Source organism: Salvelinus namaycush, chromosome 10 (assembly GCF_016432855.1).
Source record: "Salvelinus namaycush isolate Seneca chromosome 10, SaNama_1.0, whole genome shotgun sequence".
In the NCBI taxonomy this organism is placed as follows: domain Eukaryota; kingdom Metazoa; phylum Chordata; class Actinopteri; order Salmoniformes; family Salmonidae; genus Salvelinus; species Salvelinus namaycush.
The window spans coordinates 7,324,376-7,350,334 of record NC_052316.1 but is presented as its reverse complement, the minus strand read 5'-3'; the positions used below and the strand labels follow the sequence as shown (position 1 = coordinate 7,350,334).

General features: G+C 42.6%; 1 protein-coding gene across 1 annotated transcript in view; it reads left to right on the top strand.

The window, feature by feature from the left end:
• The first annotated feature begins 14,303 nt into the window (after nucleotides 1-14,303).
• The window catches only part of LOC120054618 (E3 ubiquitin-protein ligase UHRF1-like), a 32,596-nt gene continuing 20,940 nt past the window's right edge, over nucleotides 14,304-25,959 (top strand). The window contains exons 1-6 of the mRNA XM_039002097.1: nucleotides 14,304-14,397; nucleotides 23,508-23,670; nucleotides 23,773-24,039; nucleotides 24,281-24,441; nucleotides 25,067-25,282; nucleotides 25,559-25,674. Of these exons, the coding sequence (XP_038858025.1) occupies nucleotides 23,518-23,670; nucleotides 23,773-24,039; nucleotides 24,281-24,441; nucleotides 25,067-25,282; nucleotides 25,559-25,674 (913 nt within the window). The 5' untranslated portion in view covers nucleotides 14,304-14,397; nucleotides 23,508-23,517. The remainder of the gene's footprint in view (nucleotides 14,398-23,507; nucleotides 23,671-23,772; nucleotides 24,040-24,280; nucleotides 24,442-25,066; nucleotides 25,283-25,558; nucleotides 25,675-25,959) is intronic.

The window sequence follows — 25,959 nt, the reverse complement described above, 5'->3', positions numbered from 1 at the left end:
TTACGACACGGAGGAGAGGACCACTGAACCCACTCCCATCATCCCCGCCTCGAGGTTGATCGCGCCAGTGGTATGGGAGGTGGACTCGGACATCGAGCGGGCGCTACGGGCGGAACCCGCGCCTCCTCAGTGTCCGGCGGGCCGTAAGTACGTACCGCTTGGTGTTCGGGACCGCCTTATTCGGTGGGCTCATGTCCTACCCTCCTCGGGTCACCCTGGGGTGACGAGGACAGTGGGGAGCCTTCGGGGGAGGTATTGGTGGCCTACCTTAGCTCGAGACGTTAGGGTTTATGTCTCCTCCTGTTCGGTATGCGCTCAGAGTAAGGCTCCTAGGCACCTTCCTCGAGGGAAGTTGCAACCCCTCCCCGTTCCACAACGGCCATGGTCTCATCTGTCTGTAGATTTCCTGACCGATCTGCCTCCCTCTCAGGGAAACACTACGGTTCTGGTAATTGTGGATCGGTTTTCTAAGTCCTGCCGTCTCCTCCCGTTGCCCGGTATCCCTACTGCCCTACAGACTGCGGAGGCCTTATTCACTCACGTCTTCCGGCACTACGGGGTGCCGGAGGATATTGTTTCTGATCGGGGCCCCCAGTTCACGTCCCGAGTGTGGAGGGCGTTCATGGAGCGTCTGGGGGTCACGGTCAGCCTGACTTCCGGGTATCACCCCGAGAGTAATGGGCAGGTGGAGAGAGTGAACCAGGAGGTGGGTAGGTTTCTGCGGTCGTATTGTCAGGACCGGCCAGGGGAGTGGGCGAGATACATTCCCTGGGCTGAGATGGCCCAGAACTCACTACGCCACTCCTCTACTAATGTGTCCCCCTTTCAGTGTGTGTTGGGGTACCAGCCGGTCCTGGCACCATGGCATCCGAGCCAGACCGAGGCTCCTGCGGTGGAGGAGTGGGTACAGCGCTCCAAGGAGACCTGGAGGGCCGTCCGGGAGTCCCTTCAACAAGCTACTGGAAGGCAGAAGAGGAGCGCTGACCGCCACCGCAGTGAGGCCCCCGTGTTTGTACCGGGGGAAAGGGTCTGGCTCTCGACCCGAAACCTACCCCTCCGCTTGCCCTGCCGGAAGCTGAGGCCGCAGTGTGTAGGGCCATTCAAAGTCCTGAGGAGAATAAACGAGGTGTGTTATCGATTAAAACTCCCTTCCTATTATCGTATTAACCCCTCGTTTCATGTGTCTCTCCTCAGGCCGGTGGTAGCTGGTCCCCTGCAGGACGGTGAGGTACCGGAGGTCCCTCCTCCCCCTCTGGACATCGAGGGGTCCCCGGCGTACACGATACGGGCCATTCTGGACTCGAGACGCCGGGCGAGGGGCCTGCAGTACCTCGTGGACTGGGAGGGGTACGGTCCGGAGGAGAGGTGCTGGGTACCAGTGGAGGACATGTTGGATCCATCTATGGTAAAGGATTTCCATCGCCTCCATCCGGAGCGCCCTGCGCCTCGTCCTCCGGGTCGACCTCGAGGCCGGTGTCGGCGCGCTGCGGGAGCCGCGCGTCAGAGGGGGGGTACTGTCACGACTTCAACCGAGGCAGGCTCTCCTTCCCGTTCGGGTGGCGCTCGGCGGTCGTCGTCACCGGCCTACTAGCTGCTACTGACTCTTTTTCCTCCCCCTCCTTATGTGTTTATGGTTATCACCTGGTTTGAGGGAATTGGCAATCAGGGTGGCTTTATTAGTCAGCCAGCCTGTCTGCTTCTTTGTGCGGGATTGTTCGTCTGTTTCTTTGGATTTCGGGAGTGGTTCGTGTTTGTGTACTGGTTTTGTCTTCATGTTTGAAGACAGGTGTTTATTTGACACCCAGTAGTCCGGTTTGGACATTTTTGGTTTACGGGTTGGGAATTAAACTCAACGTATTGAAGCTCTGCTGTTCCTGCGTCTGATTCCACAAACACCCCGACACCTAGAGCGTTACAAAAAGGATATTATAGAGCTAATAACGCAATTATCACAAGAGGTTGTAATATGGCTTTTTCCTGGCTTGGTTTCCCCAGTGATTAAAAAAAAATAATGTTTTTAACGCTCGCACTGTTAATTTGTTAATGCATTCAGACATTGAATCATTGAGTTTTTGTAGCTAAGCCTCAGTTTTTCGCTCTAGTGTTTAATGTAGATTGTATCTTCAGTTAAAGTTGTATGAAGGGAAAAAGTGTAAAAGAGATGGTTGTCCTTCTGGAAGGTTCTCCCATCTCCACAGTGGCGCTCTGGAGCTCTGTCAGTGTGACCATCGGTTTCTTGGTCACCTCCCTGACCAAGTCCCTTCTCCCACAATTACTCAGTGTGGCAAGCTCCAGGAAGAGTCTTGGTGGTTCCAAACTTCTTCCATTTAAGAATGATGGAGGCAACTATGTTAGGGTGCCTTCAATCCTGCAGACCTTTTTTTTTGCTACCCTTCCCCAGATCTGTGCTTCGACACAATCCTGTCTCGGAGCGCTACGGACAATTCCTTCAACCTCATGGCTTGGTTTTTGCTCTGATGTGCACTGTCAACTGTGGGACCTTATATAGACAGGTGTGTGCCTTTCCAAATCATGTCCAATCGATTGAATTTAAAACAGGTGGACTCCAAGTTGTAGAAACATCTCAAGGATGATCAATGGAAACAGGATACACCTGAGCTGAATAGAATCTCATAGCAAAGGGTCTGAATGCTTATGCATGTTCTGCTTTTTATTTTCAATACATTTGCTAAAATTTCAAAACCTGTTTTCAGTTGTCATTATGGGGTATTGTGTGTAGATTGATGAGGATAACATACATTTTATCAATTTCAGAATAAGGCTGTAACGTAACAAAATTTGGAACAGGTCAAGGGGTCTGAATACTACTTTTTCATCTTTGGATTTGCGCTTTAAACAGCTGCATATTATCAAGATATCGAAGTGTCACCAACAGGTAAACAATAGGCCAATAGCAAATGCAGCATATGACATTCATTTTTCACATGTAAATAGCACTTTTTAGTAGTGCTGAAAGCATTCCATTCCATTATTTTGGAACTCGAATCAATGAGCCCAATCATTCCTCCAGGACAACAAAATCATAAACAACAGAGTAGGGCTGGCAAGTAAGTCGCTCGTTTTGGGGTTATGCTGAGGTAAAACAATTTAGCTAATCTACTTCCATATTTTCAATTCCTATCCTTGAAGATCAAGGGGTATAACATTTATTGGAATGATTGGAATTCTGATAGACTTTGGTTTTCTATGAAAATATATAATTTAATCGTATTATTATATGTAGTAGATAGCGATGGGTTAGAAGAAGCCTATATAACCAACCCATCAACATTTGGCCAGCTATGTAAACTTTAACATTGATTTATCCTGCAATAGATGTTGTTTAATTGGTAACATACATTATTGTCTTCTTCTAAAGCGTCTTAAGGAGTAAGTAATCTAAAAGTAACAATGTAATCAGATTATGTTACTGAGTTTGAGTAATCCAAAAGTGATTATAATTCTGAACAGGAAACCGTAACGGATTACGTTTATAAAAGTAACCTACCCAACCCTGGCTGTTACATGGACCCATGTAAACATCCATAAAATACCCATGCACACACCAGTGCTGTAACTTTATTAAAAAATAAATAAATAATTTCACCTTTATTTAACCAGGTAGGCCAGTTGAGAACAAGTTCTCATTTACAACTGCGGCATGGCCAAGATAAAGCAAAGCAGTGTGACAAAAACAACAGACACAAACGTACAGTCCAGTAACACAATAGAAAAAGCTACAGTTGAAGTCGGAAGTTTACATACACTTAGGTTGGAGTCATGAACTCGTTTTTCAAACACTCCACAAATTTCTTGTTAACAAACTATAGTTTTGGCAAGTCAGTTAGGACATCTACTTTGTGCATGACACAAGTCATTTTTCCAACAATTGTTTACAGACAGATTATTTCACTTATAATTCACTGTATCACAATACCAGTGGTTCAGAAGTTTACATACACTAAGTTGACTGTGCCTTTAAACAGCTTGGAAAATTCCAGAAAATGTCATGGCTTTAGAAGCTTCCTATATGCTAATGGACATAATTTGAGTCAATTGGAGGTGTACCTGTGGATGTATTTCAAGGCCTACCTTCAAACTCAGTGCCTCTTTGCTTGACATCATGGGGCAATCAGCCAAGACCTCAGAAAAAAATTGTAGACCTCCACATGTCTGGTTCATCCTTGGGAGCAATGTCCAAACGCCTGAAGGTACCACGTTCATCTGTACAAACAATAGTACGCAAGTATTAACACCATGGGGCCACGCAGCCATCATACCACTCAGGAAGGAGACGCCTTCTGTCTCCTAGAGATGAACGTACTTTGGTGCAAAAAGTGCAAATCAATCCCAGAACAACAGCAAAGGACCCTGTGAAGATGCTGGAGGAAACGGGTACCAAAGTATCTATAGCCACAGTAAAATTAGTCCTATATCGACATTAACCTGAAAGGCCGCTCAGCAAGGAAGAAGCCACTGCTTCAAAACTGCCATAAAAGCCAGACTACGGTTTGCAACTGCACATGGGGATAAAGATGGTACCTTTTGGAGAAATGTCCTCTGGTCTGATGATACAAAAATAGAACTGTTTGGCCATAATGACCATTGTTATGTTAGGAGGAGAAAGGGGGATGCTTGCAAGCTGAGGAATACCATCCCAACCGTGAAGCACAGGGGTGGCAACATCATGTTGTGGGGGTGCTTTGCTGCAGGAGGGACTTTATGTGGAAAATTATGAAAATTATGTGGATATTAGTGGAGAATTAGTGGAGAAGGTACGGTGGGATTCGAAATGGTTGGTGATCTGTTTATTAACTTGGCGTTCGAAGATTTTAGAATGGCAGGATGGATATAGGTCTAACAGTTTGGGTCTAGAGTATCTCCCCCTTTGAAGAGGGGGATGACTGCGGCAGCTTTCGAATATTTGGGGATCTCAGACGATATGAGAGGTTGAACGGGCTAGTAATAGGGGTTGCAACAATTTCGCGGCGGAGAATTTTAGAAAGAGGGTCCAGATTGTCTAGCCCAGCTGATTTGTAGGGATCCAGCTTTTTCAGCTCTTTCAGAACACCAGAGGTCTGGTTTTGGGTGAGGGGGGTGGATGGGCAAGTTGCTGCAGGGGGTGCTGAGATGTTGGCCGGGGTAGGGGTAGTCAGGTGGAAAGCATGGCCAGCCGTAGAAAAATGCTTATTGAAATGATCGATTATCGGTGGTGAGTGTTTTCTATCCTCAGTGCAGTGTGCAGCTGGGAGGATGTGCTCTTATTCTCCATGGACTTTAGTGTCCCAACGCTTTTTGGAATTAGTGCTACAGGAAGCAAATTTCTGTTAGGCAAGCTAAGGCTAGCTTTTTCAAACTGACTGAGTATATTGGTTCCTGACTTCTCTGAAAAGTTGCATATCGCGGGGGCTATTCGATGCTAATGCAGAACGCCACAGGATGTTTTTGTGCCGCTCAAGGACAGTCAAGTCTGGGGTGAACCAAGGGCTATATCTGTTCTTAGTTCTACATTTTTTTGAATGGGGCATGCTTATTGAAGATGGAGAGGAAAGCACTTTTGAAGAGCAACCAGGCATCCTCTACTGACAGGATGAGGTCAATATCCTTTCAGGATACCCGGGCCAGGTCAATTAGAAAGGCCTGCCCGCTGAAGTGTTGTAGGGAGCGTCCCGTCGCATCGGGAGATCCTGTTGAAACCCCCTCGAACGGTTACGTCGGCAGACCAGTCGTGATGGATCGACGGGGCTCCGTGTCGGCAGCAAAGGGTCCAGGCCAATTGGCAAAAGTGGTATTGAAGCCCAGGAATTATCTGATGGATCTCTTCGGCTAGCCGGGAGATGGGCCTAGCTCAAGGCTAGCTCCAGGCTAACTGGTGTGTAATATTCATATGTGTAAACATACTGAATTGTAATTGGATGCATTTTAGCGCCATATCATACTGTGCTATGATTGGTTAAGACCGCCCAAATGGTTAGGCGATGGTCAGTTTGATCCTGGTTGGCGATAAGTGAACATGCCAGTTACAGCTAGCTAATAAAGAGCTACGTTAAGAAATATCCTGTAGTACTGCATTTTATTATTTTGTACAAAGCGTGCAAAACAAGACATGCTTGCTTCGGATCATACCAGGAGTAGCCACTCGGATAGCAGCTAGCTAGCTGCGATGATCCGGAGTAAAGTTTCAGAGCTTGCGGTAGGAAGCTTTTTTTGAAAGGGTTAAAATTATAACCGTTGAAAAGTTTGGCAGGTTCACCCCTACAGAAGCCTATACCTTAAGCATCCAAATTTCATCCACACAAATTGAGGGCAGACTGTTACAAATCTGAGTAAAAGCACAGCTATTTATAGCCTATTTTCACTGTATTTACAATCCCCTTTTCCAAACGGATATCTCATTTACCTAACTCTTATCAAGTTGTAAATTAGTGTTATTTTGGTAACGCCTTACTTGACACCCGGTGTCATAACAGCTGACATAACGTGTCATAACACTTATGACCTGTATATTTTCACCTGTTGTGACATATATTGCCTTATTTTATGCTGGTTATAAAGCCTACACACGAGTGGGAAAACCCACATTTATTCCAATATATTTTTTTCCCTGCTAAGAAGTTTACTTTCATTTGAAAGTGTGTTTCTTAAATCATTTGTTGTAATTAATTATTTAGTCATGTTTATCATTTTAAATACAGTAACTTTTAGAAAATACATTTTGACACTGTCAAGAAGCAATATGACCATCCTAATAATCTAAGCCAGATAAGCCTATCACGTGTGTACCATTATCAGTCAAAAAGGTGTCTTGTCCTGCTTCTGTAATCTGCTCTTGCATTCAATCCAGTCATCAGCAACAGAGCATTCGGGGTAGGTGCATGTCTGACATCAATGTGTGCGCAGTTACAATGATCATTTAATATGTCTTGGTGTGTTTGGACCATTCTAGTTTGTTGATGTGGACACCAAGGAACTTGAAGCTCTCAACCTGCTCCACTACAGCCCTGTCGATGAGAATGGGGGCGTACTCGGTCCTCCTTTTCCTGTAGTCCACAATCATCTCCTTAGTCTTGGTTACGTTGAGGGATATGTTGTTATTCTGGCATCACCCGGCCAGGTCTCTGACCTCCTCCCTATAGGCTGTCTCGTCGTTGTCTGTTATCAGGCCTACCACAGTTGTCATCTGCGGACTTAATGATGGTATTGGAGTCGTGCCTGGCCTTGCAGTCGTGGGTGAACAGGGAGTACAGGAGGGGACTGAGCACGCACCTCTAGGGGGCTCTAGTGTTGAGGATCAGCATGGCAGATGTCTTGTTACCTACCCTCACCACCTGGGGGTGGCCCGTCAACAAGTCCAGGATCCAGTTGCAGAGGGAGGTGTTTAGTCCCAGGATCCTTAGCTTAGTGATGAGCTTTGAGGGTACTATGGTGTTGAACGCTGAGCTGTAGTCAATGAATAGCATTCTCACACAAGTGTTCCTTTTGTCCAGGTGGGAAAGGGCAGTGTGGAGTGCAATAGAGATTTTCATCTGTGGATCTGTTTGGGCGGTATACAAATTGGAGTGGGTCTAGGGTTTCTGGGATAATGGTGTTGATGTGAGCCATGACCGGCCTTTCAAAGCACTTCATGGCTACGGATGTGAGTGCTACGTGTCTGTAGTCATTTTGGCAGGTTGCCTTTTATGTCAGCTGTTATGAACATGTCATAAGGTGGTATGACACTGGGTGTCAAGTGTTATTTCTATTGGGGAAAATAAAGTAGATGTTTTTCCCACTTGGAACAGGTAGGCTCGCTAGACCTTGTTAATGGTTTCCTCGCGCGTGAAGGTGGTGGCATTATTAGGGAATTAAGTCAAGGTCAGAATATGGCATATCTGTAGACACACCTCCACCACACCTTCATTTATTCGAGTTCCACCTCGAACGAATAGTGGGTTAATAGCATGCTATTCTCATGCTTAAAGGTCAGAATATGCATAGATAGAAAAACGCATAAGGGAATTACGTTCCATTTACGTCCGCTTAACTTGGGTCGGAATCTGGGCCAAAGTAGCTGATACTTTGTCTACAGGTGGGATAGACAAAGACAAGACAGATTGAGAATATATGTAATATTCCATATGTTCAATATGAATAAATAAATAATCTTTAGCAAACAGAGCAGAAGCAGCTGGAAGTCCTCAATAGAGGATAAGCCAAACTGATCAAATCAAAATAAGTCCCAGAGAGGACCACAGCTCCAACAATCACTTTTAACCCTCAGATATAGGAGTAAAATATATTTTTCAAATACTTGTGCTACTTCATTTTGTTTGTCCAGTAAATTGTAAAGTACTGGGATGGTTACAAATCTCCAATTGCAAAATTCAAGCGCCCCTTAAAGTATTAGAAAATATTTGACCAAGGTCTGATAATCACTGCTTCATTCTTGTGCTTTAACATCCATTTAAGATATGTTAAATTCTGAGCGGGCACAAAATACTTGAGGATACCTGGGGGGTGGTCTGGAAGGGGGCTCTGTCAGGAAGTTAACATTTTTCTAACACCTGAAACGGCTTTTTCCTGAGAATTTAGAGCCCTAATCATTATGCTTAAGTCAGTAAAAAAATCTGCATATCTAACCATACCTTTTGAGCTGTCTGTATCCTGATTGGTGGTTATTTTGTTAAAGAAACTAAACATGCTACTCTGCATCGCTGCAAAAAATGTAAAGGAATGTGAGTCGTATTTAGTAATTGCTTGCTTTTAAAAAAAAGTCTACCAACCTTGCCAGTAGGCATGCCAGCTAAGATAATTAGGCAAGCTAGCTACTCTAACTTGATTGATAGCCTGCAATGGCATCTTGGTAGCTAGTTGGGAGATCGGAGACATATCTTGTCTAGCTAAATCCAACTTCATAAAATTGCTAGGTGGCTAGTAGTATTACATAGAAACACCAGCCCAAAATTCAACAACAAAAGTCACGTCTATGGCACGTTTATGGCAATGTCTGTGTATTTAGAGAAATACGTGTTGGAGAAAAACATTCACAATTTGGAGACCCAAAATCATGCTTTTTTATTTTGTGAATAGAGGGGAAGTGTAACTAGGCGTCAGTCTACTTAACTGTAGGGGAAGCACTGAATACATCTACACTCATAAAGCAGAGCGCTTCAGTTCATAGACCTTCTCTGACTTGCTGAATATGAGTAGTAATAATAATGTCACCATGATGAACTGCCATCTGGACACTGTTCCTCCATTACAGAGAGCACTCATTAGTGGCTACACAAGGCTACACACACACACACACAATCTCAGGTCATAAAGGGGACTGGGAGGACACAAACAGTGGAGGAGATGGAGAGCAGCTCTCCCCAGCTGGGGTGACCAGAGGTCACACTTCTACACACATCACACACTGAATCCAGTAGGAAGGCAACTGACCTTCAGAATAAAATGTACAATGTGGAAAGATTTAAAAAAAATGTACAACTGATATTTTGTAACACCATCATATTTTTAGACCACTTTGTCACTACATTTTCTGGAGAATGATATGCTTTCATTTGTGACCTCTAGATAGAGGTTTAATCACGGTATCGAGGTTCCCATTCATTTCAAAGACTGGATATTCCTCTGCTTATAATGCTCTTTATGGGTTTCTTGGCTGCTGCTGAGGAACTGATTCACAACAATCACTTGACAAAATAATTGGACAAGACGGGTTCAGGTTCAAGTAAACTCATCAGACTGAAACACATGGAAATGTTACATGCTGACCAAACCGGCTCTGCGCGCCATCATATGATTTTGTTTATCCCCATCAGATGCGTTCATGACACACAGGTTAAAATACCAAAACCAACTATATTCATTTGGGAACAGGTCGAAAAACAAACATTCATGGCCATTTAGCTAGCTCGCTGTTGCTTGCTAATTTGTCCTGGGAGAAACATTGGGTTATTTTACCTGAAATGCACATGGTCAATTTTTTGCTGGATCTTTTGACCCATTGAGTCATACAAAATCTTCGGTACTCTGACAATCCACAAATAGAGGGGAAACCTAGTTCAAATCAAATGTTATTGGTAACATACACATTTAGCAGATGTTATTGCGGGTGTAGTGAAATACTTGTGTTCCTAGCTCCAACAGTGTAGTAATATCTAACAATGCACACCTCAAAGTATAATGGCATTAAGAAATATATAAATATTAGGTTAGCCGTCTTCTAGTCAATGCCACTCTGACATTGCTCGTCCTATTTAAGCTCCTAAAAACCAGTAAGTAGATGGGTGAGGCGGGACTTGCTTGCGCAAGCAGTTTGGATGAAATTATTGAATAGTGCCTTCAGAAAGTATTCATACCCCTTGACTTATTAAACATTTTGTTACAGCCTGAATTCAAAATGTATTAATTATATTTTATTTCTCACTCATCTACACACAATACCCCATAATGACAAAGAGAAAACAGGTTTTTAGAAATGTAGCAAATGTATATAAACAAACTGAAATATTACATTTACATAAGTATTCAGACACTTTACTCAGTACTTTGTTAAAGCACCTGTGGCAGCAATTACAGCGGAGTCTTTATGGGTAAGTCTCTAATAGCTTTCCACACCTGGATTTTGCAGCATTTGCCCCATACATTTTTTTCCCTAAATTATTCAAACTCTGTCAAATTGGTTGGTGATCATTGTTAGACAATTTTCAGGTCTTGCCATAGATTAAAGTAGATTTGAGTCAAAACTGTAAAATGCTGACCAGACCACTTTGCGTGCATGTTGATTTGGTCCACCCACACCAGACGCGATCAGGACACACAGGTTGGAATATCAAAATGAACTCTGAACCAACTAAACTCAGCAAAAAAATAAACGTCCTCTCACTGTCAACTGTTTATTTTCAGAAAACCTAACGTGTAAAAATGTGTATGGACATAGCAAGATTTAACAACTGGGACATAAACTGAACAAGTTCCACAGACACATGACTAACAGAAATGGAATAATGTGTCCCTGAACAAAGGGGGGTCAAAGTCAAAAGTAACAGTCAGTATCTGGTGTGGCCACCAGCTGCAAGTACTGCAGTGCATCTCCTCATGGACTTTGCCAGTTCTTGCTGTGAGATGTTACCCCACTCTTCCACCAAGGTACCTGCAAGTTACCGGACATTTCTGGGGGTAATGGCCCTAGCCCTCACCCTCCGATCCAACAGGTCCCAGATGTGCTCAATAGGAATTGAGATCAGGGCTCTTCGCTGGCCATGGCAGAACACTGACATTCCTGTCTTGCAGGAAATCACGCACAGAACAAGCAGTATGGCTGGTGGCATTGTCATGCTGGAGGGTCATGTCAGGATGAGCCTGCAGGAAGGTTACCACATGAGGGAGGATGTCTTCCCTGTAACTCACAGCGTTGAGATTGCTTGCAATGACAACAGGCTCAGTCCGATGATGCTATGGCACACCGCCCCAGACCATGACGGACCCTCCACCTCCAAATAAATCCTGCTCCAGAGTACAGGCCTCGGTGTAACGCTCATTCCTTCGACGATAAACGTGAATCCAACCATCACCCCTGGGTAGACAAAATCGAGACTCGTCAGGGAAGAGCACCTTTTGCCAGTCCTGTCTGGTCCTGCGGTGGGTTTGTGCCCATAGGCAACGTTGTTGCAGGTGATGTCTGGTGAGGACCTACCTTACAACAGGCCTACAAGCCCTCAGTCCAACCTCTCTCAGCCTATTGCGGACAGTCTGAGCACTGATGGAGGGATTGTGCGTTCCTGGTGTAACTCGGGCAGTTGTTGCCATCCTGTACCTGTCCCGCAGGTGTGGTGTGATATTCGGATGTACCGATCCTGTGCAGGTGTTGTTACACGTGGTCTGCCACTGCGAGGACGATCAGCTGTCGGACATTGCAAGTTATTGCCCCGGACACATCTGCAGTCCTCATGCCTCCTTGCAGCATGCCTAAGGCATGTTCACGCAGATGAGCAGGGACCCTGGGCATCTTCTTTTGGTGTTTTTCAGAGTCAGTAGAAAGGCCTCTTTAGTGTCCTAAGTTTTCATAACCGTCTGTTAGCTGTTAGTCTTTTTTACGACCGTTCCACAGGTGCATGTTCATTAATTGTTTATGGTTCATTGAACAGGCATGGAAACAGTGTTTAAACCCTTTACAATGAAGATCTGTGAAGTTATTTGGAATTTTTGTTCATATTAATTTGGAGACAGGTCGAAGCTTGAAACATTTATTGCAATTTAGCTCGATAGCTTGCTGTTGCTTGCTGCTTGCTGTTGCTAGATATAAACATTAGGTTGTTATTTTACCTGAAATATTCTGACAATTAATCCACAGATAAAAGGGTAAAAGTTTGTTTCTAGTCATCTCTCCTCCTTCAGGCTTCTCTTTGGACTTTATATGGCGGTTGGTAACCAACTTTTAAGGTGCATTACCACTACCACCTGGAGTGTGGACCTCCATCTTTCAATCACCCACGTTGGTATATGCTCCTAAAAACCAATGAGATGGGAGAGGCGGAACTTGCAGCGCGTCACAAATAGAACCATGTTCTATTTTAGCGCCTGGCTACACAGATGCTCGTTGATGCGCGCTAGCAGTGTGGGTGCAAAATGTCGGATTTTACCTGTGCTAAGCTCCATTCTGTTTTTTCTTATCCTGAAAAGCTCCCCAGTCTTTAATGATTACAAGCATACCCATTACATAATGCAGCCTTTGCTGTGCTTGGAAATATGGAGAGTGGTACTCAGTAATGTGTTGTATTAGATTTACCCCAAACATAACACTGTATCAGGATGCATGTTTTGGAACATTTGTATTCTGTACAGGCTTCTTTTCACTTTGTCAATTATGTTAGTATTGTGGAGTAACTACAGTTTTCTCCTTTCACAGCCACTTAACTTGAACTGTTTTATCAGTCACCTTTGGCCCCATGGTGAAATCCCTGAGCTGTTTCCTTCCTTTCCGGCAACTAAGTTAGGAATATCTGAGTTAGGAATAGACAATGAATATCAAACGGATTTTATTTTTATGACCCATCTACCAACATGAGCCCGTTGGAAAACCTCCCTCGTCTTTGTGGTTGAATCTGTGTTTTGAAATTCCCTGCTCTGCTGAGGGACCTTAATTGTATGTACAGAGATGAGGTAGTCATTCAAAATCATGTTAGACACTATTATTGCACACAGTGAGTCCATGCAACTTATTTTGTGACTTAAGAAAATACTTGTCTCGACATTTTAGCTTTAAATGTTTTATTCATTTGAAACTATTTCTAAAAACATAATTCAATTTTGACGTTACGGGATATTGTGTCCAGGCCAGTGACACATTTTAATTAAAGGGGTTTGAATAGTTTCTGAAGGCACTATATGTACATTTATTTTGCAACACTCATACATTCAACGCTGGCGGTTTGGTCAGCATGTTAGGACTTGGGAGACAGGATACAGGTGGTTAGAGCAAATTATGTAATGCAGTGGTTGGTTAGAACAATGTAGAGCAGGATGCTGTCCTTTAAAACATGGTGAATGGTTTTGGTGCTTGGATGGACGAGAGGCATAAAAATCTCAAATAAAACAGAAGGGAAAAAAAGATCTTAAACATTGTCCTGGTGGTACTTCCTTGCTACATTATTTGTCCTAGTAGTAACCTACAACAAACACTCATCCCAATCAACATCAAATGTTAGTCTACAAACAGTCTCATTCAGAAACATTGTAGGTTAAAACAATTATGGGATATGTAAACGTCCAATTTGATTAGGCTTTTATCTCATAATGTCTTGTGAACAACAACTGACTACTTTGTTCACACTTGGCATGATATTCTCCCGCCAAACTGAACGAGACAGGAACATTGGACGCATAACATCAGGCGCCACAGCAGCACATGGCTGTAGCAATTCCTAACTAAGCAGTTTTCTATGTTGAGAAAGGCTTCTTTGCATTTTTTTTGTTTGTTAAATCTGACAAACGGCTATTTGGTTTCTGCTATCTATCGTGTGGTGTCCAACTCCGATCTGTGTTCTCTCAGTCATAATGTGGTGATAGAACTTTGTAAAACACAGTCCCGTTTCTGTCTTTGATTGTACTCTAATTTACATAATCTCGCGCCAAATTATCGGAAGACAAGAGACCCTAGTTTCGCGCGCTGAGGCTAAACTCCGGTCACAGTTTTGATTGACAGGCATTATAGCCCCTCAGAGAGCAACTCAGAAGTGCTAATAGCCAATAGTGAAACTAAGATTTTTTTTGGCAGGCGGGGAAACACTGTTGAAGATTCTTATTGATTCAGTCCCCCTAACAGCAGTGTATAGAGAGGAGTTGTGTACGGATTAAGCTTGACGGTTTACTAAACGTCATTTAATTATCTGCATTTGGAAGAAAAAACAGGTAATATAAATGTTTCTACTTTGACAAGTTTGGTATTTTGAAAGTTGCTGGCTAGCTAACTGGCTGAAACTTGGCACAGTGAATAAGCTAGCTATCGTTAACTTTGCTAACATTTGGGAGGGTGAATTCGAAATATTCTAGTTAAACTTTGTCGAGGGAAATGAACGTTAACGTTACATGCTTCACATTACTCACTAGGTACGTGTCAGTGTGATCAATGTAATAGTATTTCATTTGGTTACCTAGCGACCTACTTCAACTCCACAATTTATTAGATACTAACCTTCGTTATGTTGTAGCGTTATCTAGCTACTGTACGTTAGCTAGGCTAATGTAACGTGGTGTGCTGTCAATGTCGATTACCACATCCACCAGTAGTCTGATTTAATCAGGCTGTAACTACCTATAAGTACCTATTGTCTAGAACAGTAGTCTGATTAAATCAGTGAGTAATGTGAAGCATGATTAAATCAGACTACTGAACCCATTGCCTGATATCATAAATGTTCCCTACAAGCCAGAATTTTAAATAAAATCAATTTAAACGGCGCTCTAACTTTTTAGAGCGCCTGTAGGGTACAGTATATGGTTCGGCTTGGCACCGAGGTAGCCAGCAGTTCCGATCCGCTTGCTTACAGCAGCACTAGGGTCGGACAGGTTTCCTGTGTAGAATAAGACACCACGGAGCCAGCAGCAAGATATGTCTTGGCTTGGAAAAAACACCCCAATCCAGGGATTATAAATGCGTTGCACCCAGGATTGTCCCGTTATCCCAACTGTTGCACCGAGAAGATTGAAGGACTGCTAAAAAAAGAGACCTGGCTTTGTGGAATTAAGCTGCGACTACATCGATTTGCCTAAGGTCAATATTTTAACAAAATTTAATTATGAAACGCTTACCTTGAACACATGTCAATATTTTAACAAAATTTAATTATGAAACGCTTACCTTGAACACATGTTTGTTCTCTGTACTTGGGAGCCTTTCTTTGCCGAAATCAGTACTTTATTTATTTTATTTTTCTCAAACGTTACATGGAACCCAAACCGGCTGCGAGCGTGTGCCATCGTGCATGAATTAATTTTGTCCCCCCACACCAAACGCGATCACGATGCGCAGGTTAAAATATCAAAATAAACTCTGAACCAATTACATTCATTTGGGGCCCGGTCGAAAAGCATTAAATCTTTATGGCAATTATGCTAGCTAGCTTGCTAGCTAATTTGTCCTATTTAGTTAGCTTGGTGTTTGTCCTGGGATATAAACATTGGCGTTATTTTACCTGAAATGCACAAGGTCCTCTACTCCGACAATTAATCCACACATAAAACGGTCAACCGAATCGTATCTAGTCATCTCTCGACTTTATATTGCGTTTGGCAACTGTCATAAATATGGTTGCTTTACTGCAACCGACCTCGTTCGTCTTTCAGTCACCCACGTGGGTATAACCAATGAGGAGATGGCAAGTGGGTACCTGCTTCTATAAACCAACGAGATGGGAGAGGCAGGACTTGCAGCGCGATCTGCGTCAGAAATAGAACTGACTTCTATTTTAGCCCTTGGCACAGCAGACGCTCGTTGGCGCGCGTGAGCAGTGGGTGCAATAATTGAATAATATAGATATAATATAGTCAGCCTGTTAGTGCTACCATTTTGAACACATAAGCACCTAAATATTTTCCTGTGATACCTGGAAAAGATGTTTTGTAATTGATAACAATTTATACTATTAATACCTCAATATTGTGCTCCTTTAATTTTTTGCTCTTACATTTTCAATTTAGTAGCACGTGCTCCTTTAAATAAATAAAAAGGCAGTGTAGAACCCTGCTACTGTTTCCTTGTTGAGATTCAATTGACACATGCACATTTGTGCTTAATTCCACAAAGCCTGGTCTCTGCTCCACTCCGTTAGTTGAGTTCATCAATCTTACTTCACTGTGGCGTTTAGTCGGCTCGTGTTATATTGGATATTCGGTTTTCTCTTGTCAAAAGCAATTAAACCAAGCATGCCATGAACATTGTATATTCTGAATCAGGAGGATGGAGAAGGATTTTTTTTTAACTTAAAAAAAATCAAAAATTCACAAGTCGAATTGTTTCAATCCCCAGATTCAGAATATACAATTTTCATGGTCATGTCATGCTTGGTTCAATAGCTATTGATGAGAGGGGAACCAACTATCCAAAACAAAATTATTTTGACCTCGGTGCCAATATGAACCATATACCTACTGGCTGTGACACAGCGTGATTGGCCAAACCCTCCCCTAATAGCGCTGGGCCAATCACAGCCTGCCGTGATTGCGATCGAACCCGGGGCTCTAGTGACGTCTCAAGCGCTGCAATGCAGTGCCTTAGACTGCTGCGCCACTCGGGAGGCCCGTGGACCTGGGTCTTTTAACGAATGTATGTTAAAATGGTCGAAACAGTTCTACAGCTGAACATCAAGAATCAACAAAGTGCCTCCCCTGCCACAAATTGCTGAGTGATATGGCATATTATTAGTGATGCACTGATATGACATTTTTGGCCGATACCGATATTTTCCTTGCCAAAAAAACCCGATAACCGATATTTAAACTATTTGCGGCCTTTTAAGCATTCTAGTATAGTTAACACACACATGGACGCAGCGGTCTAAGGCACTACATCTCAGTGCAAGGGGAGTCACTACAGTCCCTGGTTCGAATCCAGGCTGTGTCACATCCGGCCGTGATTGGGAGTCCCATAGGGCGGTGCACAATTGGCCCAGGTTTGGCCGGGGTAGGCCGTCATTGTAAATAAGAATTTGTTTTTAACCGACTTGCCTAGTTAAATAAAGGTTACACTACACTGACCAAAACATTATTTTGTTGGCATTTACGCATGTCCCCATTACCAGTAAAACATAATCAATACCTATTTCTTTCACTTACTTGCTGTGCTGTTTCGTTGTTCATTTGTTCTTTCGTTTCATTCTCAACCAGGATTTCTATGGAACGCCGTTTTGGTCATTGCCTGTCAAAAAATCTATAATTTAACACTGTTTGACGTGTCAAATAACACTGTTTGAAAAATAATAAATAACACCTGAATATGACTGCACGTCACATAATAATTTAACGCGTTCAAATTTTTTCCCCCGTAGTTATTACAGTGTAATCAATCACTCGTATTTCATGTCACAAAGATTTATCGATACGTATGCTATGATTCTGGTAAAGTTGTCTCGCACACCTACAGTGCAGGTCATTTAAAAAAAAAAGAAAAGCTAGCTTATGGATGCAAACAATGTTCTTCCCCCAAACATAGCAAAACGACATCTGTTTCAGTAGCTATAGTTAGCTAGGTAACTATATAGCTAGGTGTCATCTAAAATTACCCTAATTTATAAGACAGTTCTTATTTGATTTAAACTGTTTGGGATAGGGGGCAGCATTTTCACGTTTGGATGAAAAGCGTGCCCAGAGTAAACTGCCTGCTAATATATGCATATTATTAGTATATTTGGATAGAGAACACAGAAGTTTCTAAAACTGTTTGAATGATGTCTGAGTATAAAATAATTCATATGGCAGGCGCAAACCTGAGAGAAATCCAACCAGGAAGTGGGAAATGTGAGGTTTGTAGTTTTTCAACTCATCGCCTATCGAATATACAGTGTCTATGGGGTCATGCTGCACTTCCTAAGGCTTCCACTAGATGTCAACATTCGTTAGAAACTTGTTTTATGCTTCTACTGTAAAGGAGGGGGGAATGGGAGCTGAATGAGTCAGAGGTCTGCCAGAGTGGCATGAGCTGACCGCACGTTCATGTGAGAGCGACCTGCGTTCCATTGCAATTCTAAAGACAAAGGATTTCTCCGGTTGGAACATTATTGAAGATTTATGTTAACATCCTAAAGATTGATTCTATACATCGTTTGACATGTTTCTACGGACTGTAACGGAACTTTTTGACTTTTCGTCTGGACCTAGTGATCGTGCGTCATGGATTTGTGAACTCAATGCGCGAACAACAAGGAGGTATTTGGAAATAAATGGACTTTATCGAACTAAACATTTATTGTGGAACTGGGATTCCTGGGAGTGCATTCTGATGAAGATCGTCAAAGGTAAGTGAATATTTATAATGCTATTTCTGACTTCTGTTGATTCCGCAACATGGCGGGTATATGTTTGGCTTGTTTTGGTGTCTGAGCGCCGTACTCAGATTATTGCATGGTTTGCTTTTTCCGTAAAGCTTTTTTGAAATCTGACAAAGCGGTTGCATTAAGGAGAAGTATATCTATAATTCTGTACATAATACTTGTATCTTTTATCAAAGTTTATTATGAGTATTTCTGTAAATTTGATGTGGCTCTGTGCAAATTCACGGCATGTTTTGGAGGCAAAGCCAAATGTAAACTGAGGTTTTTGGATATAAATATGAACTTGATCGAACAAAACATACATGTATTGTGTAACATGTGGTCCCGGGAGTGTCATCTGATGAAGAATATCAAAGGTTAGTGATTCATTTTTATCTCTTTCTGCTTTTTGTGACTCCTCTCTTTGATTGGAAAATGGCTCTATGCTTTCTGTGACTAGTTGCTGACCTAACATAATGATATGTTGTGCTTTCGCCGAAAAGCCTTTTTGAAATCGGACACTGTGGTTGGATTAACCAGTGTCTAATACCATAATAAAATGGTGTCTAATACTTGTATGTTTGGGAAATTTTGAATTATGAGATGTCTGATTGAATTTGCCGCCCTGCAATTTCATTGGCTGTTGGCAAGGGTAGCGGAACCCCGTTCCCAGACAGGTTAATGGCGGTCAGATTTGCGGTTTGCCTTCAAAAAAAAGTATGTCATTGACAGTGATGCAAATGAATACAAATAGTAGAACTATGCCATACTTTTATTTTGAAGGCAACCCGCAAAGTCCACACCTGCGCCTAATCCTTATTGTGGCTACATAACCTGGTCCGGTCGAGCCTCACTAGCCAGATGAAGCTAGCTGGCTGCTTATAACGTTAGCTTTGGGCAACAGGGTTAAGTAGCTGGCTAGCTATTTATTTTCATGAATTGAAGTTCAATTTCAATAGGCGAACAAAAAGTGGCAACCTAGCTAATACTTACTCACAAGGATTCCTAAATCATTGCTAAGAATAATGAAAATTACTGCAGTTTCCACTGGTCATTGTTTTCAGGCTGGTTGTATTGTGCTAGCTAGGTACCAAGCTAAAGCTAGCTACCCCAGAAGTTGCGGTCGAACAAATTATGCTTTATTACCAACGCGGTATTGTAAACACATCGTTCGTGGCCGGTGTTCGCTTGTTTGCAGACTTTTTTGTACCGCTTTGACAGTGCTACTGTATCTTTTTTGACACGCAAAGACCCAAACGGCATTCCATAGTATGTATGTCGTGACGCTATTACTGTGTAACTGCGGTGGGGCAACATTGGAAAAATAGCGCACTTGGTAGTGTTAACCGGTGTTTGACCAGTCGGCGAAATCCAACATCACCCACGACAGAGAACATTTGATTGTCAAGGGAAATTAATTCCATTATCTTGGCTTTAATGGATTTCGCCATTTGAGTTGTCTCGCTGAAATGTTGTTACTCTTTCAAATGTCTGCTTGACTTGTTGACTGCTTGATCCACACAGCAGACATTGTGGGCTAGTTTAGGAATGCTGTGTTGCACGTATAGAGTGAAATTTTACGTGGCGTCATTGTCATGTACCTACGTTATATAGATATGCACGGCAGCTTTGAGATTGGTTTGCTTATCGGCGTTAAACTAGACATCAGCCGATACCGATGTTGCCATTTTTAGCTAATATCGTCCGATTTCCGTTATGTTCACCGACATATCCATCTACTTTTTATAGTTCAGGGCTCTACGCTGATGTCCATCTAAGTAGAAATGTAGAAGCATACAAATCATTATTGGAGAACAATTGAAGTATTTGAGTGTTCTAATTAAAATAAATGACAAAGTTTGTATAAGTTTTTTTGGAGTGATCCCTGCACAATGATTAGGTGAGCCAAATGTTCAGCCTTCGCTTTAAGGGATGGGCTGTTACCATGGTAATTTGGGCACGCACTATGTGATGGAAAATATTCTGACTGCGAACTCAAACTAACATTGAAAAACAACCTACTTTGACTACCCTCCCACTTTTCTGAATTCTTTGCTCTTGTTTTCCGTAAGATGTCGGTGGGCGGCGCCGCGCGGGTTGTCAGCGATATGGGGTACCTGGTCTCGGGTGTGTCCCGTGTGAACAAAACGTAACTGGCCAAGAAACACAAGGATGAAGTTATACTTTCTTGTCAATTCAACCAACTTATACCTTTAAAAAAAATAAATCAACTGTCCCCAAATTCTCTGACCCACCACCGTGGCTGGTGAAATGGACATTCTTACGCGCCAATGAAGTCTAACGTTACCCACCTTAGGCGGGTGTTCATTTTAACCATGTGTGTGCCCCATCCTAATCGCCTCCAACTGCCAGAGGAAACAAGCCTTCTCCCAGCTGAACACTAAGCTCGCTAGCTAATGTAAAATTAAACAAATGCATGGGCTGTCAATATAACTTATGCTGGGTGTGCACTACACAACTTTCAATCTTAACATCGCTGAGCCTCTCATATTTAACGATTTTCTTTCCTAAACCATGTGGCACAGACGGGTCCCACCAAGATTCTTAATTTGGTCGTGAAGATTCTTGATACTATGCTGTTTCGTGAGAACATTGTCAGCGTAGCTAGAACGAGATGTGGCTCAAAAGCAAGCCTCAAACGTTTTCAGTCAGACATTCACACTTGCCATACGGAGTTGCACCATCTAACCAACATTTTGACTTGATTAACATTGCTTGTGAACTTCAGAGCTGTAACGATTTGATACTTTAGTTAAACACAAGTACAAACACATAGCCTACTAGTAGTAGCAGGGGATAAAATTAACTCCCTCCAAATGCAGGTAGATTTATTTATTGGTGTGTAAGAAAGTATATTTCACCCGCCACATTGGCGGGTGGTCAATTTGCAGGGCTCTACAGTGCAAGTATTACATTTGCGACTAGAAAGTCAAATATGAGCATGAGTTAGTTTTTTTTTTTTTTAATATTTTGCCTGGTTAAAGATCTGCGTGGCTGGTAGAATTTATATATTTTATCTACCTGCTACAGTGGCTGGTGGACCAAACCGTTTATTTAAGGCCCTGAGTTAGTCATGCTCAAGTCTACACATTCTGGGTGATGCGAAACAACGTAATTTCACGGGCTTCTTCTCTGGCGAGGTCTCATCACCAATAGTAATGGCGTCTTTATGTAGGCACTAACTCCACGGCTCGTTGGTCAATTCTTATGGGGAAATTAATGTTTTTGTTGATCAGGTCTGTGGTAAACACCGGCTTTAAGAGATCTTAAGTTTTGTACAATGAGATCATCAGCTAGTGTCACTTGTTTTGATTACAAATGCTTCAAAATTCACAAGCACAAAGGCTTCATTAAGGTCATGTTAACTGACTAATATCGCATAGAACAAAACCTATAAGATCTAAGCATGTGTTTACCTCAGACCTTATTTTCAGCATTTATCACAAAACCCCATTTCCTCTTTCATTTACCCCATAGGAATGGCTGAACGAACCAGGGGTAACTCATTTCTGTTTTTTAGGGCTATAAGCTGGTGAGGTCTTGGCAATTGCTGGTCACCATTATCAAAACTTGTCTTTGCACATCTCCCACTATGAGCGTTGCAGATTTTGTGCCGGTAAAATCAAAAGTTTGAGAATATTGGGATGGCTCAAAGACTGGATCGGTAGCCCTCAGATTGCGTCTCTGACTCGTTAACATTAAACAAGCGTCTGTGATTGCTTTGCCCCGAGTAGTAGGAAACAACACGGGGATTTTGTTTCCGATCTCAACTTGTCCTGGAAAGCTAAAATCTGAGCCCAAAATCGTGTAGTGTACGCCATACTTAGCTTATGTTTAAGTTTCGAGTCTGTAGTTATGTTTAGGCAGGGCAAGCCCGTTTGGTGATTTCAGGTATCATAAAAATCTATCACAGTATGTTTTGTAGACTCCTTCAGCAGTTATATTTTTTGAAGTCTTTTTTTTTTTACTAGATTTAAGTACAGTACCATTTGGATATGTTCAATTTATATTCCTAAGTTAAATGATGCTGCTTCCTATTGACAAGACATTTTGATAAATAGCCCAATGTCAAAACAGTTTGTGTCCAAATCAATATGTAGAAAGTTTGATATATTGAAAACATAAAATGTACTATCTACACATACAGTACATGTTTAAAAAAAAAAATAATTGTGACTTTTTATTTAACTAAGCAAGTCGGTTAACATTTTCTTATTTACAATGACGGCCTCCCCCGGCCAAACCCGGACGACGCTGGGCGAATTGTGCGCCGCATGGTCAATCCGACGTATGCATTGGCCGTGCAGAATTTATGGTGATACAGCCTCTGCAGAAGTCAGGGCATCCATACGACTTGTGTTTTGCACAGCAGCGCTGTTGTCAAAGTGAGTTTGTGTTTATACCCGACTTCCCGCCCCCACATATCGTCAACCAATCATGTCAATGCGGAGCTATACGGACCCCTCCGCATTCTTAAGAAATCTGAGAGGCTCACGGAGATGCGGTACGCAGCTCAATTTGGCCTCTGGAGGCTCCACAATTGTATCACACCCTCCATACAAAGCCATTTTTGGATCAAGCATAAATTGGCGGTTAATGTGTTGAAACAGTGTGCTTAAAACATTGTCAGGAAGTGAAGCCACATTGTTTGTTTGATACAAGGATGGGGTTGCAGTAGCTGCATTTAAAAGGGGTAGGAGTGGCTTAGTAATACAGTTTTCCACACTGTATTAAAATCAGTATGGCATGTTTGTTGAATGTTGTTTTGCTTTGTCATTGGGCATTTAAATTACTTGGAAGCCTTTCTTTACTGATATTGATCCACTTGATCAATGGTATTAATCAATAGTTGGCACAGTAATACAGTACTCAAAGGAAGGAAGTGGAGAAACATTGAACGACACTGCTTTTTCAACTTGAGTGTGTTAGATGTCATGCTGCTGTTAACCCACAGTTTGGCTCTCTTCTGCACAGGGCAGCTGCAATGTGGATTCAAGTGCGCACCATGGATGGCAAGGAGACTCATCGGATTGACTCACTGTCCAAGCTCACCAAGGTGGATGAGCTGCGCCTCAAGATCTCAGAGCTCTTCAAAATTGAGCCAGAAAGACAGAGGCTCTTTTACCGGGGCAAGCAGGTGTGGCAGATGGCTACTTTTCTGTTGCAATTCAGATACAAAAGAGTTGCTGGGGTCCTTACTAATCATGTCTGAATGTATATGTTTTGTTTCTGATCCCAGATGGAGGACAGCCACACCATCTTTGATTACAACGTGGGGCTGAATGATATAGTGCAGCTGCTTGTTAGACAGGCTACACCCCCTGATGCTGTCCTCAAGAGCAAGGACAAAGAAGCTGAGCTGTCTGACTCTGACTCTGGCTGTGGCTCGGCACAGAGCGAGTCGGACAAGAGCTCGACCCACTCGGAGACAGAGGTGCAAGCAGCTGGCACCTCTGCCCAAACAGACACACCAGACCTGGTCGACCCGGGATTTGGCTTTTACAAGGTAAACATGGAGCATCTCTACAAGGATGAATATTTGCTGTATTGGTATCATTTGATGTAGTGAAAGGATGCTTTTAACTGGATAAATGGTAAATCTGCTTCAATATTGTGGAGCCTTCTTGAATTGGCATTGCTTCTCTTGTGTTCAGTCTTAATTTTAAATTGCAATACAGATTTTAAATCTGTGACAGTAGCATTGCATGGTTCACTTTACAATATCAACTTATTTTTTTCTTCTCCAGATTAACGAGTTTGTTGACGCCAGAGACTTGAACATGGGCGCCTGGTTTGAGGCCCAGATTGTGAACATTACAAAGACCACAAAGACACCTGGAGAGGAAGAGGGCTCTGACTCTAAACTCGGCGAAGAGGAAGTTATTCACTACCATGTCAAATATGAAGAGTGAGAACTCCCTATTGTATTCCATATTTTAAAGATCTGATTGGAGACATTATGCCTCATTGGTGACATTTAACAGTTTTACCCTCAATGAACATGTATAGAAAAACGATTGATTATGTCTGTTTGGAAGGTGTTGCTGTCTATCGATGAGCTGGACCAATGGGAACATTGCTTTTTGGCGCCAGTGTGTCAATACCACAGGGTACCACTTGGTTTCCGTATCTGCGTCAGAGCGCTTAATTTGTTCCATTTCCTCCTACTCTTGACTTTTTATGTATTGCTTTTTTGAATGCAGTCCCACTCCATCGGTCTTTCCTGATAAAAGTATATGTAATTCCATAACACTGCAATTGGCAAATAAAACATTTGTGCTTGATAATTTGCACATTGCTCTGCCACATTGGTTTGCTTGCAAGTGTAAGAACCGGAGGAACATTGAAATGAACGTTGACTCGTATTGCATATGTTTCCAGCAGTCAAGGCCCTCAGAATTCAAACACTTATTTGACCCGTTTCTGTTCTCTCCCGATATGTCAATCATCTTACAAAAGCCGCATTATGTAGGAAGCACCTGCTGTGTGTCTGAACTGAATACTGACACTGCCTATGTCTGTGTGGTCTCTAGCTACCCAGAGAACGGAGTGGTGCCTCTGCAGTCCAAGGATGTACGCCCACGCGCCCGCACAGTCTACCAGTGGCACCAGCTGGAGGCGGGCATGGTGGTCATGGTAAACTTCAACCCAGACGAACCCAAAGAGCGCGGCTACTGGTACGACGCCCAGATCCAGAAGAAGAGGGAGACACGCACTGTGCACGAGATCTATGCCAAAATACTGCTTGGGTAATATAATTGGTCCTGTTAGTCTCCGCTGTAAACCCCCTCCCCCTTAAAGGGTCATACCATGATGGTAATAGCATTAAATGAGTTCAGCGACTCATCTGCTTGAATGGTGTGTTCTAATGATTTGTTGAAATTCATTGATCACTTGTTATACAGTATTGATACATCTACACAGTATGGTATGTACTTTAGTATTATGTGAATGTCAAAGTTTTGCCATTTAGTTTTGCATATTAGGACCATGAAGGGTATACCTAGAGTTCATGTTTATTTCAGGGTTGCCGGTGACTCCCTGAATGACTGTCGCATCATGTTCTTGACTGAGATCTACAAAATCGAGGAGCCTGGAGCCTTGGCTGGATCCGGAGCGGGATCTGATAGCCCATTGAAAAGTAAGTTGGCGCTGTTTGCAGGGCTTTAAATAAAATGTAATTGGTAGCTATTTAAAGTTAGGAGCACAACAATTTAGGAGTACCAGATTTAAAATAGTCTTAAAACGCTGGTAATCTGGGTACATTTTTTGTACGGTTTGGGCTAGAAACGAGCTGTTTCCTCTGTCGTAATGGTACTCGTCTCATATGCATATACTGCATTCTATACTATTCTACTATCTTAGTCTATGCCACTCTGACATTGCTTGTCCATATATTTATATATTCTTAATTCCTTTACTTAGA